The sequence below is a fragment of the Miniopterus schreibersii genome (genome assembly GCF_964146895.1).
Source record: "Miniopterus schreibersii genome assembly, chromosome: 15".
Classification (NCBI taxonomy): domain Eukaryota; kingdom Metazoa; phylum Chordata; class Mammalia; order Chiroptera; family Miniopteridae; genus Miniopterus; species Miniopterus schreibersii.
The window spans coordinates 22,135,718-22,158,966 of NC_138115.1; the positions used below are offsets into that span (position 1 = coordinate 22,135,718).

The window sequence follows — 23,249 nt, forward strand, 5'->3', positions numbered from 1 at the left end:
CACATTTAATATTTTTCATTTAGTCCTGTGTGGTAGACATAAGCTATTATCCCCCTTTCATAAATTAGGAAACTTAGGCTCACAGACATTTTATATAGATGTGTGTATGTACATATATATGCTTATGTTTATATGCATGTCTCAGAGACTGAACACATACTGAAGTCTGAGTAAAATTAAGGTAATACTAGTACCTACCACATGGAGTATTTCTTATGAGGAATCTGTCCGGTGTAAAGGACAGAACACAATATCTGACATGGTATAGGTGCTTCATAAATGCTGATTTAACTTCCTATCACACTAAGCCCAGCACTCTTCAAAATGATCCCTCAGATTTCTGTGATTTACATGCTTTCCAGAGTATTTTCACATACATGGTTTAATTTGCTCCTCACAATGTCCCACACTGTTTCAAGGCATTACTTTTTTTAATCCACTAGTATGTGCCTTAAAGTGTGTGAGTGTTGGGGGTGGGAGGACGGGTGTTGAAATTTCTTCTGAGATGGCATTTCTAGAGTGCAGAAGTCAAAAGGATCCAGGATTGGCTCTGATGATATTTTATCAGTGATTCTTTGCTGTAGCACTGATAAATGTCTTGGTAGACTTCTCAGAGAGATTGACAGAGAAGTGCTAGGTCAGGCAATTGAGGGAGCCATTTACTTATTACTTTAGAGCCATAAGAAATCCATTGCCTCTCTGCTATCTTTAGATATTTGCATTTGGCTTAGCACCCTCTTCTGGCACACTCTAAAATAGCTTCCATGTGATGTTAATTTACATACTGTAACTTTGTTATATTAAAGCCACAACTTGAGGATAGTTCTAGAGGAATGAAGTTAACAAGTAATGCCGGCCTGGTCTATACCTGACAGGCCACCATCGCCTTTCATACTTCCCTCACTTAATCCTGCCAACCACCGTTGGCGGAGGCACGTTTCTTTCCATTTTTAAGATAAAGTCACTCAATTACTCTTACTCCCTGCTCCCAGTATCACTTATGCTTGATGAAGCTGGCAAACCCAGGAAACAGTGTACATTTCCATTTGAAAAAGAAGCTTTCTATAGTCCAGTAATGCCTCAGTACATCTTTTTAATGCTTGATATTACGTGTAGATCATTTAGTTTAGGAAAGACAAATTTTCTTTATTTTTTCCTGTGAATTAATGGTTCCCCTCTTAGCTGTAAATTAAACTTTATAATAAAAAATCTTTCACCCTGGGTGAGTGGCTCAGTTGGTTGGAGTGTCATCCCATACACCAAAGGGTTGTGGGTTCGATTCCCAGTCAGGGCACATACCTAGGTAGCAGGTCCAATCTCCCAGTCGAGGCACGTAGGAGAGGCAACCAGTCAATGTTTCTCCCTCACATCAATGTGTGTTTTTTCTCTCTCCCCCTCCTCCCTCTTTCTCTCTAAAATCAATAAAGTAAAAAGCATATCCTTGAGTGAGGATTAAAAAGAAATCTTTCTAAAGAATTATTCTGTATCATAGTGTGAACTGAAGGTATTAGAATGGCAGTAGTTTTTAGTATTTCGAAGACATCCCATAACTACAATGGCAGTGGTATCAGAAGTATAATTTTAAATATCCTATATTTTCTTATGCTCCTCACGGTGCAGCCAAGCCCACCCACCCTCCGTTGCTGATACAGAGAGTATTCTGGCAACTGGCTGAAGGAGGCAGCAGATGCTGCTGAGAGTGGGGGAGCCCTCATTTTAATTCGTGTCCTGGATATGCTCCTCCTAGTTACCCAACTGTGGGAAAACAAGTCCTAAGTTTCCCCTAAAAAATATTTTCTCATTAATTTGGGATATGACTTATAGATGTAGTTTATATGGAGGCAGATACGATAGATTACATATTGTCATATATAGTATTTTTTTCATTATCAATAAGTTCAAAGTACATCTAATTTTCTTAGAAATGGCTGTAGCATTTTGCGTAATGAGATATTTTAATTTGAAATAATATTTTGTTTTTGACTTATGATTTTTTATGAGAAAACTTAAGCTGGAGTTATGAATTACAGTACTAGACTGTTCTTGTCAAGTTTCTTGTGCTGTGTATTAGGGAAACATTTTTTATTTAATGTAAGAATAGTAAGGAAATACTATTTAGTAACAAGTCTGAACTCTTTTTCCCAGAAAAAGAATTTCATAGTCTTAACCTCTTTAAGAACTCAAATTTATTTTATCAGTTTTAATTTTTCATGACATTAAAAATAGGACCACACTAGAGGCCTGAATTAAAGTGAGAAGGGACGTTTGTTTTCTGGCTTCTTTCTGTGAATGATGCCCCCAGCTAAGTAGCTTTCTAGGATGTTTGGTCCCAAGGTTTTCCATTGGTCATCCTATCCCATATTTTCACAAAGAAAAAGATTATGTAAATGAAATCAACACATTTTAGGTCCCATAATTATATTAAGAAATAATATTTTAAAAAGAAAGAAAGAAGAAAGAGAGAGAGAGAGAGAGACAGAGAGAGAGAGAGAGAGAGAGAGAGAGAGAGAGAGAGAGAGAAAGAAAGAAAGAAAGAAAGAAAGAAAGAAAGAAAGAAAGAAAGAAAGAAAGAAAGAAAGAAAGAAAGAAAGAAAGAAAGAAAGAAAGAGAAAGGAGGGAAGGGAAGGGAAGGGAAGGGAAGGGAAGGGAAGGGAAGGGAAGGGAAGGGAAGGGAAGGGAAGGGAAGGGAAGGGAAGGGAAGGGAAGGGAAGGGAAGGGAAGGGAAGGGAAGGGGGGAGGGAGGGAGGAAGAAGGAAGGAAGGAAGGAAGGAAGGAAGGAAGGAAGGAAGGAAGGAAGGAAGGAAGGAAGGAGAGAGAGAGAGAGAGAGAGAGAGAGAGAGAGAGAGAGAGAGAGAGAAAGAAAGAAAGAAAGAAAGAAAGAAAGAAAGAAAGAAAGAAAGAAAGAAAGAAAGAAAGAAAGAAAGAAGAAAGAAAGAGCAAAAGCTAAAAAGTTTCCAAGGAAAGAAAAATAGAAGGTCAGTAGAAATCTAAAAGTAGGAGAATGGCGAAAGAGCCAGCATACAATTAGAAACAAACGAAATTTCTCCGGATAGTCTTGTACATTAAGTCAAAGAGCTTCTGTTCCTTCAGAGATGCATGTAAGCAGACATTGGAGGGGATGCTGAAAGGGCTGTGGCTGGGTGAATTCCCTGTGAAGGATTTGAAGCTGTACTGTGAATTTCAGGGATTCCGTGAGGAACGGACTGAGGTCCTGAGATGTAGGAAGTGTAAGAGAGTGGCTGCACCCCATTAGCAGGTTTCCACCAAGAAAGCCAGGTTTCCATTAAGGTGAGGAGGTAGCAGGAGTATTCTACAAAGCAACTGAGGTTTTTAAGAGGATTTTGCAGCAGTAGAATACAGCTGCATTTCCCTGAATGTGTTACCAGTGAGGGAGGGAGATACTTAGAGGCAGGTAAGTTTGGGAAACAAAGCGACATCAAATACTGTAGTTCCTTTACTGTAGGCTTCTCAGAGCTTTTATCTCCCTCAAGTGCAATGTGAATCTCCAGGTTTGGGTGGTGGTAGGGAGTGGATCGGGAACATAGAGATGGGTCTAGAGGTATTTCCCAAGTCTGTTAGCCACGGGACCTTATCTTCTCAGAGCATCAGACGGCATACATTGAGAATTGGAGTAACAGAGGCACCCATAGCAGGTTAAAAGATAAGTCAGAGAAGGGGAAAGTCTGAATGGGTAAGGGTGAGCTTAAAGGAGAGGGCAGTTTAACAGAGGGACAGTCCTCCTGGACTCTGGTCTGCCCACAGGTAGGTAAGTACACCACGGTGGAGTTGAGTGGCTGAGCAAAGGGACGTGATGAAGATGAGGACCAGAAGGGACGTACTGTTCACATCCCAGTGGGAATTTCATCAGAAGCTATGCTGCCATCACAGCAATGTGTTTGCTTCGATAGAGAACCTTCAACAGGGTTATACCAATCCCAAGTATGATTGTCTTTATTTGAGCAGCTTCCAGTAACTGCAGAAACCAAAGCAACTAGGGCTAGAGTTGAGGGCTGTTTCAGAAGCCCCTCTACAGGAAGACTATGCTTGGGTCTACTGGCCTCTAAGCAAGATTCCTAGTAGCCATGGCAGATGGGGAGGCCACTGAGGCAAGCAGATGCAAATTCAGGCCCAAGAGCCTTTTGAGAAGGAAGTGTGCGGAAAGCTTGTCAATGTGTGGGCCATCTTGCTGCTTGACTGACTTGTTTTCATCCTTCCCTCCTTCATTAAATGTACTGTTTTATTTGCATTAAGATTGTCCCAAAGCAGTTGGATGGGAAAAGAACCAGAAAGGAGGCATGGGACCGAGGATGGTGAACCTCAGTGAATGCATGGACCCTAAAAGGTATATTTTGGAAGATGTTTTCTCCAATGGAGCTTTTGCACCCCAGGTTCTATGAGGCCAGTGGCATCACACAATTCAGTCCAGGGGGTGCCATTCACATGAACAATGAGTGTTATTGCATTCTTTGCTGCTTAAGTCATAATTTAAGTTTGGTTGTGGGAATTAATATTAATGATAGATATCCCGAAGGGCACACAGTTCACCTGTTCCTAGACATTCTAAATTTTGTCCTTGCTTCAAGCTCAGACTTGCAGACCTGTATACCTGCAGCATCTTTTAGTCCTTTATTCATTGCCCTTTAATTTTGTCCAAGTAGCCTACATAGAAGGACATTATAAGAAATATTTCATGGAAACCAGTATTGTATTTAAGGGAGAATGTAAGTGCACCCTTTATTGAGTGGACATGGAAGAAATGTCTCTGTTTTCAGTATTAGGAAAAACTTTCCTCTTAAGCAACTGGTATCTGGTGTGTTTTTATTTATGGATACAATGACTTCTGGTACCAGGCATGCTTCCCTTTTCATCTTGGCTGCTAGGAGCTCAGTATCAAATATGTGGCCTATCACTAACAATTGCAGAAGACTACAATGCCATGATTCTGTACAGTAAGTAACCTTTCTCCTCCCCACTTACCCTCAAGCTTCATCATATTTTTCCTTTGATCCTAATTTCCTTAGTATTTGTTTCTTTTCCCATACAGCTACTTTCTATCCAAAAAGGACAAGATGGGAGTATAAATGAGTGATTGACTGAATAAATAAATAATTCTCTCATTTTTTTAGGTTAGCTGAGTCATCAGTGGATCTAAATCTCAAATTGATGTGTTGGAGATTGGTGCCTACTTTGGATTTAGACAAAGTTGTGTCTGCCAAATGTTTGCTGCTTGGAGCCGGCACCTTGGGTTGTAATGTAGCTAGGACACTGATGGTAAGTTTGTGGGGGCCAAAGGGTACCTTTGAAGCTGTGGCTTCTCTTTCTATTTTACTATATCTGATTGCCTTCCACCTTCCAGATGCCCTTTTCCCTCCCTCTCTCCTTTCCTTTTTTCTTTTCTCAATATATTTTTAATTATAAAAGGAATACATGCTTTTATTATAAGGTAAAAACACAAAGTCTCTCTTCACTCCCATCCCAAGTCACATTTCCCAGAATTCTTTAGACTTTATAGATCAGTATGCAGTACATCTTTCCCTGAAGTTGTCATAGGCATATACAAATAGACATTGTCATATTTGCTGCTATTTATTTATATTTATGAAAATTAGATCATAGCATACTGTCTATAACAGGTTTTTATTTTTAACTTAATATAAAAGTAATTATGGCTCTTTTTTTTTCTGTATCCCATGTTATGTATATATAATATTTTGTTGTATGACTGTGTCCTTGGTTTATTTCATCAGTGTCAGCATATTTTTCATTTAGAGGCGCTGATGATATGAATATATTTACACTTATATCTTTACTATGATAATACTATTGATAGTATTATTTCTTTGGGGAAAAAATCCTAGAATTGCTATGGTAGAGAAAATGTAATATATATCTCTTTTTTTTTTCCTTCCCAAACTAAATTATCTTTCAAAAAGATTATACTAGTCTCTACTCCTAGAAACATGTGAGGAACAGAACTTCTTATTTGCATTTCTTTAATTAGTGAGAGTCTTAAATTTTATTTCTTTTGTGAAGTTTATTTCTTCTATTCGTGTCCTTTGGGCTGTGTTTCTTTTATTGATTTGGAGTTCTTTTTATTATGGTTAACCTTTTTTCTGTTATGTGATGCAAATGTTTTTCTCAACTTATTTAAAGTATGTTTAGCCATATAAAAAATTTTTAACAAAGTTTTTGTGATTAATTATGTTAGTCTTTTCCTTTATGGTTTACAACACTCTTGTGTAAAAGTTATAACACAGGAAAGGTATCCATTTTTCTACCACTTTTTCACTTTTTTCCTTTCAGTGTTTGTTTAATATATATTTTTAAACCTTATATGATATGTAATAATGTCCCTTGGTTTTATTAATTAACGTTGTAAACACTTTCCTATATCATTAAAAAGGGTGCTTATTAGGCCTTTTTAATGGCTTTAGTATATGCCTTTTTGTATGATGAAACATAATTTACTGAGACATTCCCCTAACATTAGGCATTAACATTTATTCCAATTTTTTACATAAGTGTAAATTTTTTATACATAACTATAAATTATGTTGCAAAGAACATCTTTGCAATTGCATTTTTGTCAGTATTTCAGACTATTTCCTAGGGTAGATTACCAGAAGTAGGTCAAAGGATGTGCACATTTTAAAGACTCTAGAAACATTGCCAAATTGCTTTCCAGAAAAATACACCAGTTTATCATTATCAACCAGTAAAACAGGCTTTTCACTACCACATCCTCACCAGCATTGAGTATTGTAATTCTCTTTAATCTTTGCAGATTAGCCATTTAAACTGTGTAGCATTCCAAGAAGCCAAAAGTTAAGTGTGGAAGTCCACCTGCATGTGACTACCTATGGCATGTTTGTAATTTATCTGGCTTTCTTCCCACTGCCCAGCATGTTCCCAAACTGCCTTCTTTGCTACCCACTTAGCATTGCTTTAAGAAATGCAAAAATACTTCAGAAATAAATATCTCCAAACTAAGCACAAGTGACTTTTGGATTTTCCATACCTTCATTCTCGGTCATGATCGATTACTTAGCTGGGTTAATAGACCAAAAAGTTAACTCTGGGTCTCAAAACAAACAGCCCATCTAAACTATGCTTTTGAAAGGACAGATTCTGGCCTGCCTTTCTCAACCCCAAAAACAAATCGGGTCTTCATTGATTGTCCCCCTAGAATCATCAGTGTAATTGAGTTTCAAGGTCCCTAATAGAAGGATATTGAAATGAGAGAGAGCAGAATCTTAGCTTTCTAGTGAATCATGGCAGAGCTTCTCTTGGATCATTATGCTTATTTATGATATACTGAAATACACACATGCACACACCCCACCTCGCCCCCCCCCCCCCAAAGTGGGCATCTTCGTTTGATAGCAACTCTGGAGATCTCATTTCTTCCCCGCCATTAACTACATCTATGGCCTTAGGTGAATCACTTACCTTTTCTGAGTTTAGTTTTCATATCTGTAAAACAAAGTAATTGGACTAAAGATTTTTAGAGATCCTATCCAGCTTTAAGACTTTATAGATGTAATTGAAGTGTATGAAAACTATCTGAGAATACAGAATCATCCCCTACATTCTAGATTATTAAGGCTTTTGCCTCTTGGAGAAATAATAGAAACTCTTCTACAGTGTTAGTAGGAAATAACTTGTAAGTCATTTTTCCCAGGAGTTAATTTAGGCTTTAAGTGAGTTTTAAGATGAGCTGTTATTTATATTTAATTATTCCTTAAGGGGAAGCAAGGACATGGGGGGGCTATTGCTAATTCTTTTAAGACAGCAACATAGACAGTTTTTATGAGAGTCACCTCCAAATCTTTTTCTGGCACGACTGTCAAAAGTAGTGAATTATTAGCTAGAGCCACTCTGACACTTCTTAGTCTCATTACTACAGGAAACCAGGTACTGGGTGTATAATTTTGATATTCTGTTTATCAGAAACTGAATTTGCACAATTTAATTTCTGAAGTTCCCTATATTTTGAGGTTCCCAAGCTGCTCCAAAGCAAATGCCTTTTCAGGATTTCAAGAGAGATACCCTGTGAAACGTTCACCAGAAACACACCATGATATCCTGTTTCCATGCAGGGATGGGGCGTCAGACACATCACATTTGTGGACAATGCGAAGATCTCCTACTCCAATCCTGTGAGGCAGCCTCTCTATGAATTTGAAGATTGCCTAACAGGTGGCAAGTCCAAGGCCCTGGCTGCAGCAGACCGGCTCCAGAGAATATTCCCCGGAGTGGTGCGTTGATGCTGTTTGGGAATGTCAGAGTTTTTCTCCTGTGTCTTTAACGTTTAAGCCTTAAGGAATGAGGCTGTATGGTACTGGTGAAAGACAGTCAGATATCTGTCACTTACTACCAGGCCCTCATTATGTGGCTGAGCCTCTGTTTCCTCATCTCAGAGATGGGGATTAAAACACAAAACAAAACCTCATATATTGTTGTAAAAATGAAATGAAGAATGTGTGAAAAAATATTTCGTAAGTTACAGTGTATTATCTGACTTTAAGTTGAGGAATTATGGGGGTATGTATATTTTTATATCCTGCCTTGTCCCAAAGGGATTTATGGTGACAGATGTAGGATACTATTTTTCCTTCATCATGAGAATACAGAGATAGTTTCTTAGAACAGATTGATAAAATAAATTGAATGCAAGCCTGTGCAGAAGAAAGTTTGAGCTATATGTTTAGCTTTTTACTTTAGTTGTTTCTTATTTTTTAGTTGGATCATTTAAACACCAGATAATAGGAAACAAAGTCATTCAGCTCACTTGATTCAAAATCTTGTCAGGTTTTTTTAAGTCATTCTGCAAAAGGGATTCTGCATGCTTAGTCAATTTATCTGACAGAGGTTAGATTACATGTCTCCAAAGCATCTACTTATATTTAAAGTGCCACAAGAGACTCTCAGCCCTAACTTAAAAAAAAAAAAAAAGCCCACTTTCTCAAAGTTTCTCTGTTTAGTCACTCATTATTCATTCATTTTAGAAGTCTTTGCTTTAGAAGTAACTTTGACGGTTTTGTTCATTTTTCCAGTGTATCTGAGGAATGTCATTTATTTGGTTTAATTCAACAGTATTGATTGAGCACCCACTATGTACCCAACTAGGTTACTAGATGCCAAAAGAAATAAGAATAAATTACAACCTTGTCATTAAGGAGGCATATTAGTTAGGTTTCTGCTGTGACAATATTGCATATCACACATCCCAACATTTCAGTAGCTTACATTTATAAATATTTATTTCATGATCACAGGTCTGCAGGTTGGCTGTGGTTTAGTTGCTAGGCTAGGCTGGACTCCAAGCTTCGAGTCAGGTTCCAGTCTGCACTATATGTCATTATTTCAAAATCTAGACTCAGGGAGCAACAGCCATCTGATCCTGCTTTTCTTATGGTAAAAGGTGGAAGTGTAAAAGCGTTGGTGAAAACTTACCATACCTATACCTCTTAAAGTCTCAGCTTAATGATGGCACTGTGCAATGTCCTCCATCTCCATTGCCAAAATAAGTCTCAGGGCCACACCCAAAGTCAGTAGGGTCGGTCAGTACACTCTGCTGTCCTAGTGGGAAGTCCTGCAGAGTAATATGGTGATAGACATATAATTCTATTAGAGGGAGGCAGTACATAGTTGAGAAGAATAATCCACTTTATCACAGAAGCGTGTTATGAGCTCCCCCTGGGATCCAGAGAGACCTGGCCTTGAATCGGAGCTCTGCCACTTATTTGTTGCCTGAAGTATTGGCTTGCTCAAATCATAGCCATTGTCTATGAGCCAAATCAGTCCCCACTATTTATTTGTTACCCTATTATTACTTATTCACCAAAATATTTAAGGCCTGTTATGTGCTTGGGACTAGGGAACAAGACAGACAAAGTTTCCTCTTCCTTATTTTGAGCTTATGGTCTAATGAGGGAGACAGTCATTAACAACTAATTTCACAAAATATTATAATTGTAATAAGTACATGAAGCAGGAGCTCAGTTGCCATGAGAATGTTTAACAGGAAGCCATGACCAAGACTAGACTTCTGTGAGGAAACTAGGTCTTGTAGGATGAGTGGAGTTAGCTAGACTAAAGGTGGCAGAGCTGTCTGTGCAAACACCTGAGGCAGGAAGCAGCATGGTGCTTCTTTGGAACTGAAGGGAAAACCAGGGTGGCTGAAGCACAAAGTTCAAGGAAGACAGACAAGAGACTGGGGCCGAAGCAAGGGCCACATCATGCTGGACCTTAGAGATCAAGTTCAGCTTTTCTTGAAAACATCAGCCCACCAGGATCAAGCCTCTTCCTCAGCACAGACATCCCTATTGGAGTATTAAGTCCTTGAGCCCAGGAGTCAGGTCTCTCATACTTTTATCCTTCATGCCTATTGAGCAATCATAGGTAATGTATACAGCCCATCAAAGTGCTGATATAATTCATTCATGAAAAATACTTGTGAAGCTATTTCACTTATTGCTTAGCCAGGCTTACCCATAAAGAACATTTTCTCTATATGTTCAATTTAGTGTAGTTTTTTCATTTAACAGATATTCATTACCTTCCTTGTTCCAGCCATGGCCAAAAGGCTAGTCCTAAGTGAACAAGACATGAAAAGAATTGCACTGCTACAAATACCATGCCTAATTTGAGAATTGAATTAATTGAATAGGAAAAAAATCTGACCTTTAATAAATCAAGTAACTATTTGAGGTCACCATTTTTTTTTAAGGCTAGGCAATAAAATGTAGAATTATGGAGCTACACTAAAGGTTTTAAAACCCAACTCTGAACATCGGCTTCCAACCCTGATGAATAACTGATATTGGACTAGCTCTCCTACCATAAACAATTATGTACCTGGAATATATAAAATGACTCTCTTCAGACAATGAACAATAGGCAGTGAAAGACTGTGGTCCCAGACAGAAGGGAAAGAATGAATGTTTGTCCCAACTTACTGCATGAAAGCATTTTCTGGCCCATTTCAGAGCCTACAGGATATTCTTGGTCTTGATGAGCTGAGGAAGCTGAGATCAGAGTTCAGAGCAGCTAAGGTGTCTGGGATTTGCAGGATAGAGTATTAGACATGTGGGAGCTGTGCAGAGAAGGAGGCCCAGAAAACTATCTAGGCAGCACCTTGAGCCTCTGACTGAATAGGAAGTTGTACATGCCCAGGTCATGACTCTGTAAAGCTGGGCAAAAAGCACCACCATTCTGCTGTGAGAATGGAGATACCAGAGCTCTAACAAGGCTGGGAGGCATTGGAGTTCCACCTGTTCAGAAGGAAGAGACCTCACTGAATACTCTGAGCCCTTAGGTGACACCCCAGTAAGGCCGTAGAATTAAACATAAAAGCTAAAATTTCAAAGCTTCTAGGAACAAGAAGCTTAGTGATCTTGTGATAGGCAAATATTTCTTGGGACTCAGTAAATACTGACCGTAAATAAAAAAATGTATGACTTGGACTTTATAAAAATCTAAAACTTTTGCTTCTCAAAAGACACTATTAAGAGAATGGAAAAGCTGGCCAAAACTGGGAAAATATAGTACATCTGTTTGGCAAATATCTTTATCCAGAATACATAAACAACTCCTACCACTCAATAATAATAAGACAGACATACTGTTTTTTTTAAGGAGCAAATACTTGAACAGGCACTTATTTCATAGTGAAGCTCTATAAATGGCCAGTGAACACATGAAAATGCTGAACATTAATAGTCATCAAGGAAATATGAATTAAAGCGACAAATATATATCACTACACACCCACTAAAATGGCTAAAATTCAAATGATTGACAGTGCTAAATGTTATCAGGCTGTGGAGCAGCCAGAACTCTCATAGTTTGCTGGTAAAACAAGGCCTTTGGAAATTAGTCTGGCAGTTTCTCATGACATTAAACATACACCTACCTAATGACCCCCAAATTCCACTTTTAGCTTTCTATCTAAGAGAAATGAAAACATATATACAGGGGTGGGCAAAAGTAGGTTTACAGTTATGAGTTATATTATTTATTTATTGATTATTGTATTATTTATATGTATTATCTGTCTTCTTCCACATGAACAACTGTAAACCTCCTTTTGCCCACTCCTGTATACTAAAAGACTTACACATGAATGTCCATAGTAGCTTTATTCATAATAGCCAAAATTTAGAAGTAACCCAAATAGCTGTCAATAAGAAAGTGAATAAAGAAATTGAGGTATATTCATACAACAAAAAGGAACGTACTGTTGATACTTAACAATATGGGTGAGCCTCAAAAGAATTATGCTGAGTGAGAGAAACCAAACGCAAACAAGGTATACTGTAGGATACCATTTATATGAAGTCCTAGATTAGGCAAAACCAATCTAGGGTTTAAAAAGTCACAATATTGCACAATAATAATGCAGAATAATGTTCATTGCAGCATTATTTACAGTAGCCAAGATATGGAACTGACTTAATTATCCATTGATAGGTGAATGGTTAAAGAACATGTGGTACATATATATACACAATGGAGTATTACTCAGCCATAAAAAGGAATTATATCTTGCCATTTGTGACACCATGGATGGACCTAGAGGGTATTATGCTAAATGAAATAAGTCAGACAGAGAAAGACAAATACCATATTATTTCACTTATATGTGGAATTTTAAAAAACAAAATGAACAAACAAAACAGAAACAAACTCATGATAGAACAAACTGATGGTTGCCAGGTAAGAGGGGTAATGGGGGCATGGGCAGAAAAGGTGAAAGGATTAAGAAGTACAAATTGGCAGTTATAAAGTCATGAGATGTAAAGTGCAGCACAGGGAGTATGGTCAATAATATTATAATAACTACATTGGTGCCAGATGGCTACTGGACTCACCAGGTAAGATATATAAACATCTAATCACTGTTTATACACCTGAAACTAATGTAATATTGTATGTTAACTGTAATTGAAAAATAAATTTTTTTAAAATGTCAAAACAGCAGTTGTCCCAGTGGGGTTGGAGAGTAGTGGGGATTGACTGGAAGGGGTGCAAGATTGCGCTCTGGGGTAATGGAAATGTTCTGTATCTTTACAGGTGCGTTACAGTGGTTAATCTGCAGTTTTGCAAAACACACTGAACTGTACACTTGAGATCTGTACATTTCACCTTTTCTGTAAATTATACCTTGCCCCAGTCACACAATTGAATCATCTAGGCAGTTTTAGAAAATGTTGGTGTCTGGGTCCACTCTCAGAGATTCCGATTCAAATGGTCTAGGGAAAACCTGGCATTAGGAAGTTTTAAAACTCTCTGGGTGGTTCTAGTGTGCAACCAAGGTTGAAACCTACTCTGTTGAAACTTGCTGAATTCCAGCCTCAGTTGTATAAACCTAAATGGCGGGCCAAGGGCCAGTCCTATCGACGTTTATTGGCTGAAATTTTAGCAAGCAGAGAATTATTTAGGTTAGCAAAGTGGATATGGGTGAGGATCTGTACTATTCAATAGGTCAGAATTGGCATTGAGTAATTATACTTTAATCTTGGTGTCATTAAAATACCTAAATAATATCTGTTTGGACCAAGTTATTACCACTTGAAATGCTTCATTATTATTGTTCGTTATGTTGTTGTTGTTATGACTGTGGTGGTTGCTTTTCTTATCGTTTATTATAGTACTTGGTACATGGTAGGTGCACCATACATAATGAATGAACAAATGAGGTCCCAGGAGTTGTCTTTGTGGTGTTTTCATTGTTCAGATGGACTTGTTTTGAACCTTTATTCTTGCTGAAGTCCTTTCTGCCTGGCGTCCTTTCCTGTTTTTCTTCCAACTTTTTTTCCCCTCATTCTTCTAAAGATTGTTGTCACTATTGTCCCGTTCTTGAATTCCAGAGATTAGATTTAAAATTTAAGATTAGGAGAAAATATCTACACTATACAAAATAGATTTTCCGTTGTAACAGGACCTTCTTGCCCTGCCCCCTGAGCTATTTTTCCAGTGGGTGAGGGGTTTTGGCAAAGGAATTAAAAAGCTGATGTTTCCACACACTTCCGTGTGGCCAGGTCTATGCAGGGCATTAAGGGTGCAGTTTGTGATTCTAGAAAACTTTCTTTCTTGAAAAGTTAATGTCCCCAGCTCCTTTGGCACCCATATGTGACTCACTGTTAATCTGCCAAGACACTCTATGGCCAGCAGGGGGCAAATGGTAAATTACAGAGCTGTGCTAAAGCCCCTGTGAAAGTGCATCCCCACACTTGAAGAAAACCCAGGTTGCCAGGGAACTTCTACTTTTGGACAGAGAATGAGGCCTCACTTTAGTACCACATGCTCTTAGGGTGCCCTCCCCACTTCCCACCCTCCCCAACAAATATCTGCACAGTCCTAAGTAGATTTTTCTGGCTGAAAGTTAACAAGCAGAGTTTTTGGTTTTGAGGTTGTTGTTTTTTAAATGTGTATAACCCTAGGAAGATGAAGGCAAGACTGGCAGTCATTCTAATCTTATGTAAATTTATTAAATCAAATGTTTTTTGTTATAACATGTCATTTCGAGATGTTATACACTAAAGAAAAGGAGGAGAGGGCAAGTTGGGAACAAGTAAGAAGAGACAGCTCAGCTGGACAGAGGGGATTTGTGCAGGCAGAGGGCATTTTGGTGAAGTGTTTTGGCCTCAGATTGTAGGAAAGAGCCAAAGATAAACAGCTTTCTCCAGGGTTCTTGCTTCAGATGGGAAGTGCCCTGCCACCCACTTTGAAACTAATATTCATATTTCTTTGTTTGCTGCTCTATCCAGACTTAGGGACCCTGTGGTGGCAGGCCAAGGAGGTCTAGGATACAGAGGTAAAGAAGCCTGAGAGCATAGGTAGCAAAAGGAAAAAGCAACATAATTATGCACAGAGACATTTCTGGTTGCCAAGTGACCATACTTACATGCTTGTAGCTATGGGGAGACATGGGCTCTGAGACATCACCTCTACCTCTGCTTCAGACATCCTTATATCTGGGTGTTTCCCTAGAATGCCAAAGGGTTCAACATGAGCATCCCCATGCCTGGACATCCAGTGAACTTCTCCAGCGTGACCCTGGAGCAAGCCCGCAGGGATGTGGAGCAACTGGAGCAGCTCATCGAAAGCCATGATGTTGTCTTTCTGTTGATGGACACCAGGGAGAGCCGGTGGCTTCCTGCTGTCATTGCTGCGAGCAAGAGAAAGGTAAGGTGTATGGATCCCCTGGGGCTTTTTTCTCTGGTTGTGATTTAATGCACAATCACCCTAGAGGGAGAAGTGTCCCCAGTCCACCCTCCCTGCAGAAAAGACGTGTGCTTCGTGTGTCCTTAGTGACACAGTTGGAAAAGGCTTCCACTGCAGATTATCTGCCTCACAGCCATCATCCAACATAATAGTTATCCTTTACTGCTTAATTTCCATAGCCCGTTCAGGTACTTTGGACTAGAATGGGTACTCACACTAAAATGTAAGCTCCAAGAGGGCAAAGACTTTGTCATATTCACTACTATTTGGTCAGTGACACATTCAAGGGTCAACAGTATTGATGGTTAAATTAAGCATGGTACATACATGTGATAGAGTAATATGCAGCCATTCATGGTTATGTTTTCAGTGAATTTTAATAACATGGAAAATACCACATTATGTTAAATAAGCAGAGAAAATACTGCATATACTTTATATCAATTATGTTTATATATATGTATATATATATATAAACGTTTATGTCTATGTCGGTTTATCAATGGGGGAGGAAACATGAAGAAGGGAGAAAGGGAGGGAGAAGGAACGGGAGATAAAACAAAAAAATAATAGGAAGAAATTCCCCAAATTATTAATAGTAACTGTTTGCGCTGTAAGATTGTGAGTGACTTTTGTTTTCTTTTCTGGTATGGTTTTTCTTTATTTTTCTAACTTTCTATATAACTTGGAATTTGGGAGAATAAACTAAATTACAACTAAAAGAAGTTCCTATAAGTAAAAATAAAAGCTGTTCTTAAAAATCTATGAAGGGTAAATTGTATAGTATGTGAATTATATCTCAAACTGTTATGAGAAAAATCTGTGTAGACATGAGAGACCACAGTATAACAGTGGAAAGAATGGGTTTAAGAAATATCAAACTGTGGTTTTATATGCCTATCTCTTACCAGCTAAGTGACCTTGAACAGGTTATAGAAGTAACCTCTCTGACTTTCAATATCCTCATCTTTAAATAGAAAATGTTTGCTGGGAGTTTTAAATGAAACTGAAAGAGATGATTTATGTTAATCACTTGCACTTAATATGCCTTCAGTGTTGGGTAACTTTCACCAACATTATCTTCTAGTATCTAATTACACTCATATGCAAGTTCAAAATAAATTTTAAAAGTTGACCAAATATGAAATTAGCCATGGCTTAAAATATAAGTGCCTCTTAATTCTAGTCTTTTATTCCTTGAAACCCACAGCTGGTCATCAATGCTGCCTTGGGCTTTGACACATTTGTTGTCATGAGACATGGCCTGAAGAAACCTAAGCATCAGGGTGCCGGGGACTTGTGTCCCAGCCACCCTGTGGCACCTACTGATCTGGGCTCGTCGCTTTTTGCCAACATCCCTGGCTACAAACTTGGCTGCTATTTCTGCAATGATGTGGTGGCCCCAGGAGATGTAAGTGAGTTTCTTTGTGGTTCCAAGTATTTCCTATAGCTGTCTTGCCCTCTGGGGCAGAGAGACTCAGCTCTTTCCTTTATGACTATTTAAATACTGTCTTTTAATAAAGAGAAGAATTCTTCAGTTTGGGGGGTGACATTATCCCACTGTGGGCCTTGATTGGCATCATCACCTGTGTACAGCTGTTCCCTGTTCACCAATAAAAAGGCAGGAACAAACCATTTTTGTGCAAAGCTCAGCAAGGAAGTTACAGGATGGACCAGTCCCTGGCATCACTCAGCACTGTCTCCTGTGTCTATCTTAGTGAAGAGAGAATTAAATGGGGAATAAGACCCAAATTCTAGTTCTGGCTTGGACGCTGCCTCATGGGGTAATTCTAAACAAGTCTCTTAGGCTAGCTGTGCTTCTGCAGAATGGGGCTGGGGCCCATAAGCTGGTCAGATTTAGCAAGTAAAAATACAGAATTCCCTGTTAACTTTGAATAATGAATAATATTTTAGTATAAGTATGTCCCATGCAATATTTGAAATCTGCTTATATTAAAAAGGAATTCATTATTTATTTAAAATTCTAATTTAACTGGGCATCTTGTATTTTATCTGTTAACCCCAGTAGGAAAGTAAAACTACTTTCCCTGACTACTCCCAGTGCAAGGTGGGTTTAACGTGAAAGTGCTCTGAACAGCAAGCAGTAGTACACTGTTGAAATGTAAGTCTGTAGTGTTAATGTCACCACTCCAGGCAGAGTCTGTAGGAATTGTCTTTTATCAGAATAGATCATCACTTCTAGTGGAACAAAGCAGAGAGAGGTGTTTTCTGTACCATCCCCTCCATTTTCCATTTCTTTTAAACCATGTTCTTTAATAACTCATACCCCTTTTGGATGACTGGCTTTCATGTCCTCCCAGTATAAAGAAAAAATGATAAATATTCTCTTATGTGAAGAAGGATGGCTTTATGATCTCCATCATGGTGTTATAATACAAAGCTGGTTCTGTTGTTTCATTCTTAATAACTAATAGAAATAAGGGTCAGTTGCAGTCAAGTCACTTATGTTCATAAGGTAAAAATTTCAGTCAGAAGTATCCCTAATAACCTCTTTTCATTTGTCCAGAGTTGGAATACTAGAATTTCTTTGGTTTGGAGTCATGTTGTAACAAAAATAGTTGTATTTAAGCCCTGAGATAACACTCAGAATGACAAGATGCCCACATTGTGAGAGGCACATAGGAACTGAGGACAGCAGGAATAGTAATTTAGTGCTCCCATCTCACAGGTACTCTGCAGCATTAGCTCAATTAAAATGGCAGGATAGAATCATTTGTGCTAATCAAACGATTATTCCTCTCTGTATCTCTGTCTCTCAACTACAAAGCACAGTAGAGTTGAATTGAATCACTTAAAAGGGCACATTGTACAAGTCTATATATGAGACAGCTAAGCCCCAAATCTTTAATTTGTTTATAACTGCTAGTCCTTTTTAGTACATTACCTCATTTAGTTACCTAAATTGTATATTTTGTTTTTCTTGGTACTTGCAAGAAATGATGTTATTTGACGCTGAATGTTCTTTGCCAACAGTGACATCTGGTTATGTTGTATAGCTTTATCATTGAGGAGTTTCATGCTGCAGACAGCTAGAGTTGAGCATGTCAATTACTATCTCTCTGTAGTCAACCAGAGACCGGACCTTGGACCAGCAGTGCACTGTGAGTCGTCCAGGACTGGCCATGATTGCAGGAGCCCTGGCTGTGGAATTGATGGTTTCTGTTTTGCAGCATCCAGAAGGGTGAGTTTGCTGTTTAGAGATGGGTATTTAAACAAAGAAAGCTTTTGTGTCTCCTTTGGCCTTTTCTCAGTCTGACTCTTCTGAGAATTGTGTTGCTCTTTCTGTCCTCAAACAAATAAGACTAAAAAACCTGACCTGATTCTTTGGCCTAGAAGAACTTGTCATGCAATCTTTGGGGCTACATCACTGCATCCTTTTGGAATTGAACTCTCCTAGTTCAATTTAGTGATACAGAAGAATAAAAATGTTGATAGGGGCCTAAGGACCTTCATGTTTTTATTCTGTTAGTAAGTTTTACCTCCTTAGCCCTGGACATGTGTAAGGCAGCACCTGAGTCACATATGATAGAAAATGCATTTGGCTGTATATTACAGAGATCCATCTTCAGTGACTTAGCCAAACAGGGCTTTATTTTTCTTATGAAGCAAGAAGCTCAGAGGCAGGCAGTCCAGGACTGATACAAAGGCTCTGTAATGCCATCAAGGACTCAAGTTCCTTCTTGTCATTCACTAAGCTGCTCTTACCTTTCTTCCTTATGCTTGTTACCTCTGGTCAAAAGATGGCTGCTCTGCCTCCAGTACTGCTTTTGTGTTATAGTTAAGAAAAAAAGGCCCTGGCCAGGTAGCTCAGGTGGTTAGAGTGTTATCGAGATACGCCAAGGTTGCAATGTTTGATCCCCCATCAGGGCACATATAAGAATTAACCAACAAATGCTTAAATAAGTGGAATGACAAATCAATGTTTCTCTTTCTCTCTCTTCCTCCCCCTCCTTCCTCATTCTCTCTCTTCTTACCCTTCCTCACTCTCTCTAAAATCAATAAATAAAAATTTTTAAAAAAAAAGAAAGAAATGAGCAAAAGATAAAAATTGTGCTCAGCTGAGGCTTGCCCATCTTTTAAAGAGGTTTCCTGGAAGACTTGCCCACTGATTCTAACTTCTGTATCACATGACCTTTCACTGTTAGCTGCAAGGAAGACTGACATGTAGTTGCCTCTCTGAATAAAACTGCAATAAGATAGAATGAAGAATGGATGTTGGGTAGGCAACCAGCAGTGTCTGAAAACTCATTTTCTAAAAATGCTGTCTATATTTTAAGCCCCAGAAGATATTATTAGTGTTATATAGTTGGTATTCATTTAGTTTTACTAATATTTTCCTTTTTGTTGCTTTAAAAAAAAATTTTTTTTTAATATGTCTTTATTGATTTCGGAAAGAGGAAGGGAGAGAGAAAGAGGAATAGAAACATCAGTGATGAGAGAGCCATTGATTGGCTGCCTCCTGCACGCCTCCTACTGGGGATCGAGCCCACAACCTGGGCATGTGCCTTGACCTGGAATTGAACCGCAATCTCCTGGATCCTAGGTTGATGCTCAACCGCTGAGCCACGCCAGCTAGGCTCCTTTTTGTTACTTTTCATTTCTTTCTCGAACTTCAAGCTTCTGGCCAAGGGCATTTGCCTTCTGTCTGAAGAATACCTTCTATTATACTTCACAAATGCTAATGACAAAGATATCTGTTTTTATTTGTCTGAAAATATCTGTTTTACCTTCAAGTTTGAAATATATTTTTGCTATGTAAAGAATTGCAGATTGGAGGTGATTCTCTTTCAACTTGTGGGAAGTATAGTCCTGTTGTCCCTCCTTTCTCCTTGTTGTGGAATTAGGTGTTTATCCCACTGCTGCTCCTTTGATACAATTTATTTTTCTTCCTCTTCTCCTCCCCCCAGTTGTTTGTAAGATTTTCTCATTGTTATTAGATTTCAGAAGTTGGACTATGATGTACGGAGTGTATTTATTCTGATTGTGTTTTCTATTGCTTCTTAAATCCATGTCTTGATTATTTTCATCTGTTGTGGAAAATTCTCAGCCATTATCTGTTAAAATATCCTTCTGCCCCTTTTCTCGTGCTTCTTTCCTGTTGAGTCTCCAATTGCATGTCAGTTAGAGTCGACCTGTGTTCTTTTCTGTAGTTTCCGTCACCTCGTCTTTGATTGCTCTGGACTGGCTTATCTTCCAATTTACTAACTCACTCTTTTTCTGTTTTTAATATGTGTTAAAACCATCCACTGGGTTTTTAATTTCATTATTAAATGTTTTAGTTCCAGAATTTCCATTCTATCTTATTTTACACGTTTCCTGTTCTCTGCTAAAATTATGATTTTGGTCTTTTTCATTCCTTGATAATATTTAACCATGTTTTTCTTTTAAGTTCTTATCAAATGTCTTTCTTATCTGGATCTCCTATTGGTCTTTTCCTATTGTCTGTTGTTTTTCTTGGCTTTTGTTTATGCATTGTCTCCTCATAAACCTGATGTTTTAGTTTTTTTAAAACAAAACCTTTTTATTATGGAAAATTCAAACGTATGAAAGAAGATATATACATAAAATAATAAACTCCCTGTGTACACCACCCAGCTTTCAATAATTACCAGCACATGGCCAGTCATTATTTACCTATACTGCTATCCACGTTGTTTCCTCCTCCCTCCGGCTTATTTTAAATCAAATCCAAGACATAGCATTTCATTCAGAAAAAATGTATCTTTTCAGTATGTATGTCTACTATTTTTACATATAAAAAGTTTAAAGGCAACTTCTTAGTATCATTACATGTCCAATTTGTATTAAATATCTCTAATTCCTTGAATCTTCTTGATTTATTTGATTGAGTACTGGACATTATATATGAAAAATTAGAGATTATGTGATTTACATTTCCTTCTGGCAAACTGCTAGGCCAAGTGGACTATCAGTCCTAGAATACCTAAATACAATTAGGATTTGTCTGTTTCTGGTTCACCTTTGTTCTGCCGATGTAGCCCCAGCTCAAAGCTTGAGATATTTTCTATGGTTTCTCCTTCTTGGCAGACCTCAAAGTATAGCTTTTTCTTTCAGCCCCATGAGTCTGTCAGTATCACTGTTCAGCTTCTGATCCTATGCCTACTGCTTTTGGAGGTTGGCAGTCACTTTATGGAAGAAAGCTTCTCTTGCAAATACCTCTATGGGCTTCTCCTCACAGATCTTGGCTCTGCAATTCTTCCCTACCTTGGTAGCTCTGTGATGCTTTCAAACAAAGATGTTTATACTTTATCTGTCTTGTCTTATCTTTTTTTTAAAGAGCATTTTCTTTTTGTTATTGTTGTTAAATTGATTTTAGGGAGAGGAGGGGAGAGAGAAATTGAGATAGAAACATCAATGGGAGAGAAACATTGATCAGCTGCCTCCTGCAGGCCCCCCACCAGGGATTGAGCTGCAGTCCAGCCATGTGCCCTGACCAGGAATCGAATCAGCGACCTCTTTCATGGTGCATGGGACCACGCTCAGTCCACTGAGCCACACCAGCCGGGCTTGTCTATCTTTTCTGTTTGTTCTCAGTGGGAGGGTTGGTTCTGACCACCTAGTCCACTAATACCACTTTTTTTTTCCAGTTAATCCTCACCCAAGGATATTTTTTCCATTAATTTTTAGAGAGAGTGGAAGGGAGGGAGGGAGTGGGAAGAGAGAGAGAGAGGGAGAGAAAGAAAGAAAAATCAGTGTGAGAGAGACACATCGATTGGTTGCCTCCCGCACATGTCCTGACTGGGGTGGAGGATCGAACCTGCAACACAGATACGTGCCCCCTGACCAGGAACCAAACCCCCAGCCCTTCAGTGCACAGGCCAGGGCCCACAAATACCACTTTTGAAAAACCTCTTTTAATGTATTGAGCACTTACAGTGTACTAGGTTTGCATATGAGAGGAAAGAAATGAGTGGGTTGATATTCTTTGTTTCAACTTGACCTTGGACCTTTTAGTCTATATGTTTAACACTGTATATAATTTATATTAAAGATAAAAAAATTAGCACATTTGTGATCTGCACTTCTGCCTTGTCCAAGCAAGGAGAAGATCTTACTTTATGATTTACAATATAATTAATTCATCTTGTAATAAATGGAAGTGAGACAAAAATTAAATTAATTTTTAAAATAGTAAGATTCTCTCAATATCTGCCTGAGACTATGCTTTCAAATGTCAGATGGTGAAGACAGACTGACATCAAGCAAATATTTACAACTAAGTATATGATAAAAACACTGTAATTTATTTTTCAAACAGATAGTGCTTACTTTGTGCTAGGCACTGTTCTAAGCACTTTACAAATATTAACTCATTTAGCCCTCAAAACAAACCTACTAAGAAAGAACTATTATTAATCCCATTTTTGATGGGGAAATTGAGGCATAGACAGGATAAGTTGCTGAAATTTATATAACCTGATAAGTGGTAAAACTGGGCCTTAGCTCAGCCAGTTTGGCTCCAGACTTTGCTTTAATCACTCTGCCATGCTGTTTGTAATACAGGCAGAGAGAATTGTATTTTTGAAAGATTTATTTTCCAATTCTCAGAAATTAACATGAATATCCTATTTATTGTGTGACTAAGTTTTTTACACAGTTGAAAAGATGGCCTTTGTACATCATTGGTATCATGTAACTAGCAAAAATACTCCATAATTAAATGAAAATAAGCAGCTTTTTTTGTCTTCCACTCATCTCTGTCGTTTTCCTTAGCTCTCCATGCCATCTAAGCTTAGTGTGGCCTCCTGACAGGAACTATCTGGGAGAAAGTCTTGGAGAGCTGATTCTGTGATTTCCTGACTTTGGCCCTCTGTCTGCCGTGTTCTCACTAACTGTAGGCTGAAACCAGGTCCTGTGTCTCATGTCTCCTGTGCCGTAAGCAAACACACCCTTATTCCAGGAGGAATGTACTCATTCTCCTGCCCAGTTAGTTCCTCGCTCTTCTTTTTCCTTCCTCCACTTTAGTAGCATTTACA

General features: G+C 38.4%; 1 protein-coding gene across 3 annotated transcripts in view; it reads left to right on the forward strand.

The window, feature by feature from the left end:
• ATG7 (autophagy related 7) overlaps positions 1 to 23,249 on the forward strand; it is a 217,419-nt gene that overhangs the window by 49,446 nt on the left and 144,724 nt on the right. For all 3 annotated transcript variants that reach the window (XM_081159430.1, XM_081159432.1, XM_081159431.1), the window contains 6 exons: positions 4,252 to 4,342; positions 5,127 to 5,271; positions 8,100 to 8,258; positions 14,998 to 15,192; positions 16,442 to 16,642; positions 18,318 to 18,433. In XM_081159430.1, coding sequence (XP_081015556.1) covers positions 4,252 to 4,342; positions 5,127 to 5,271; positions 8,100 to 8,258; positions 14,998 to 15,192; positions 16,442 to 16,642; positions 18,318 to 18,433 — 907 coding nt within the window. The remainder of the gene's footprint in view (positions 1 to 4,251; positions 4,343 to 5,126; positions 5,272 to 8,099; positions 8,259 to 14,997; positions 15,193 to 16,441; positions 16,643 to 18,317; positions 18,434 to 23,249) is intronic.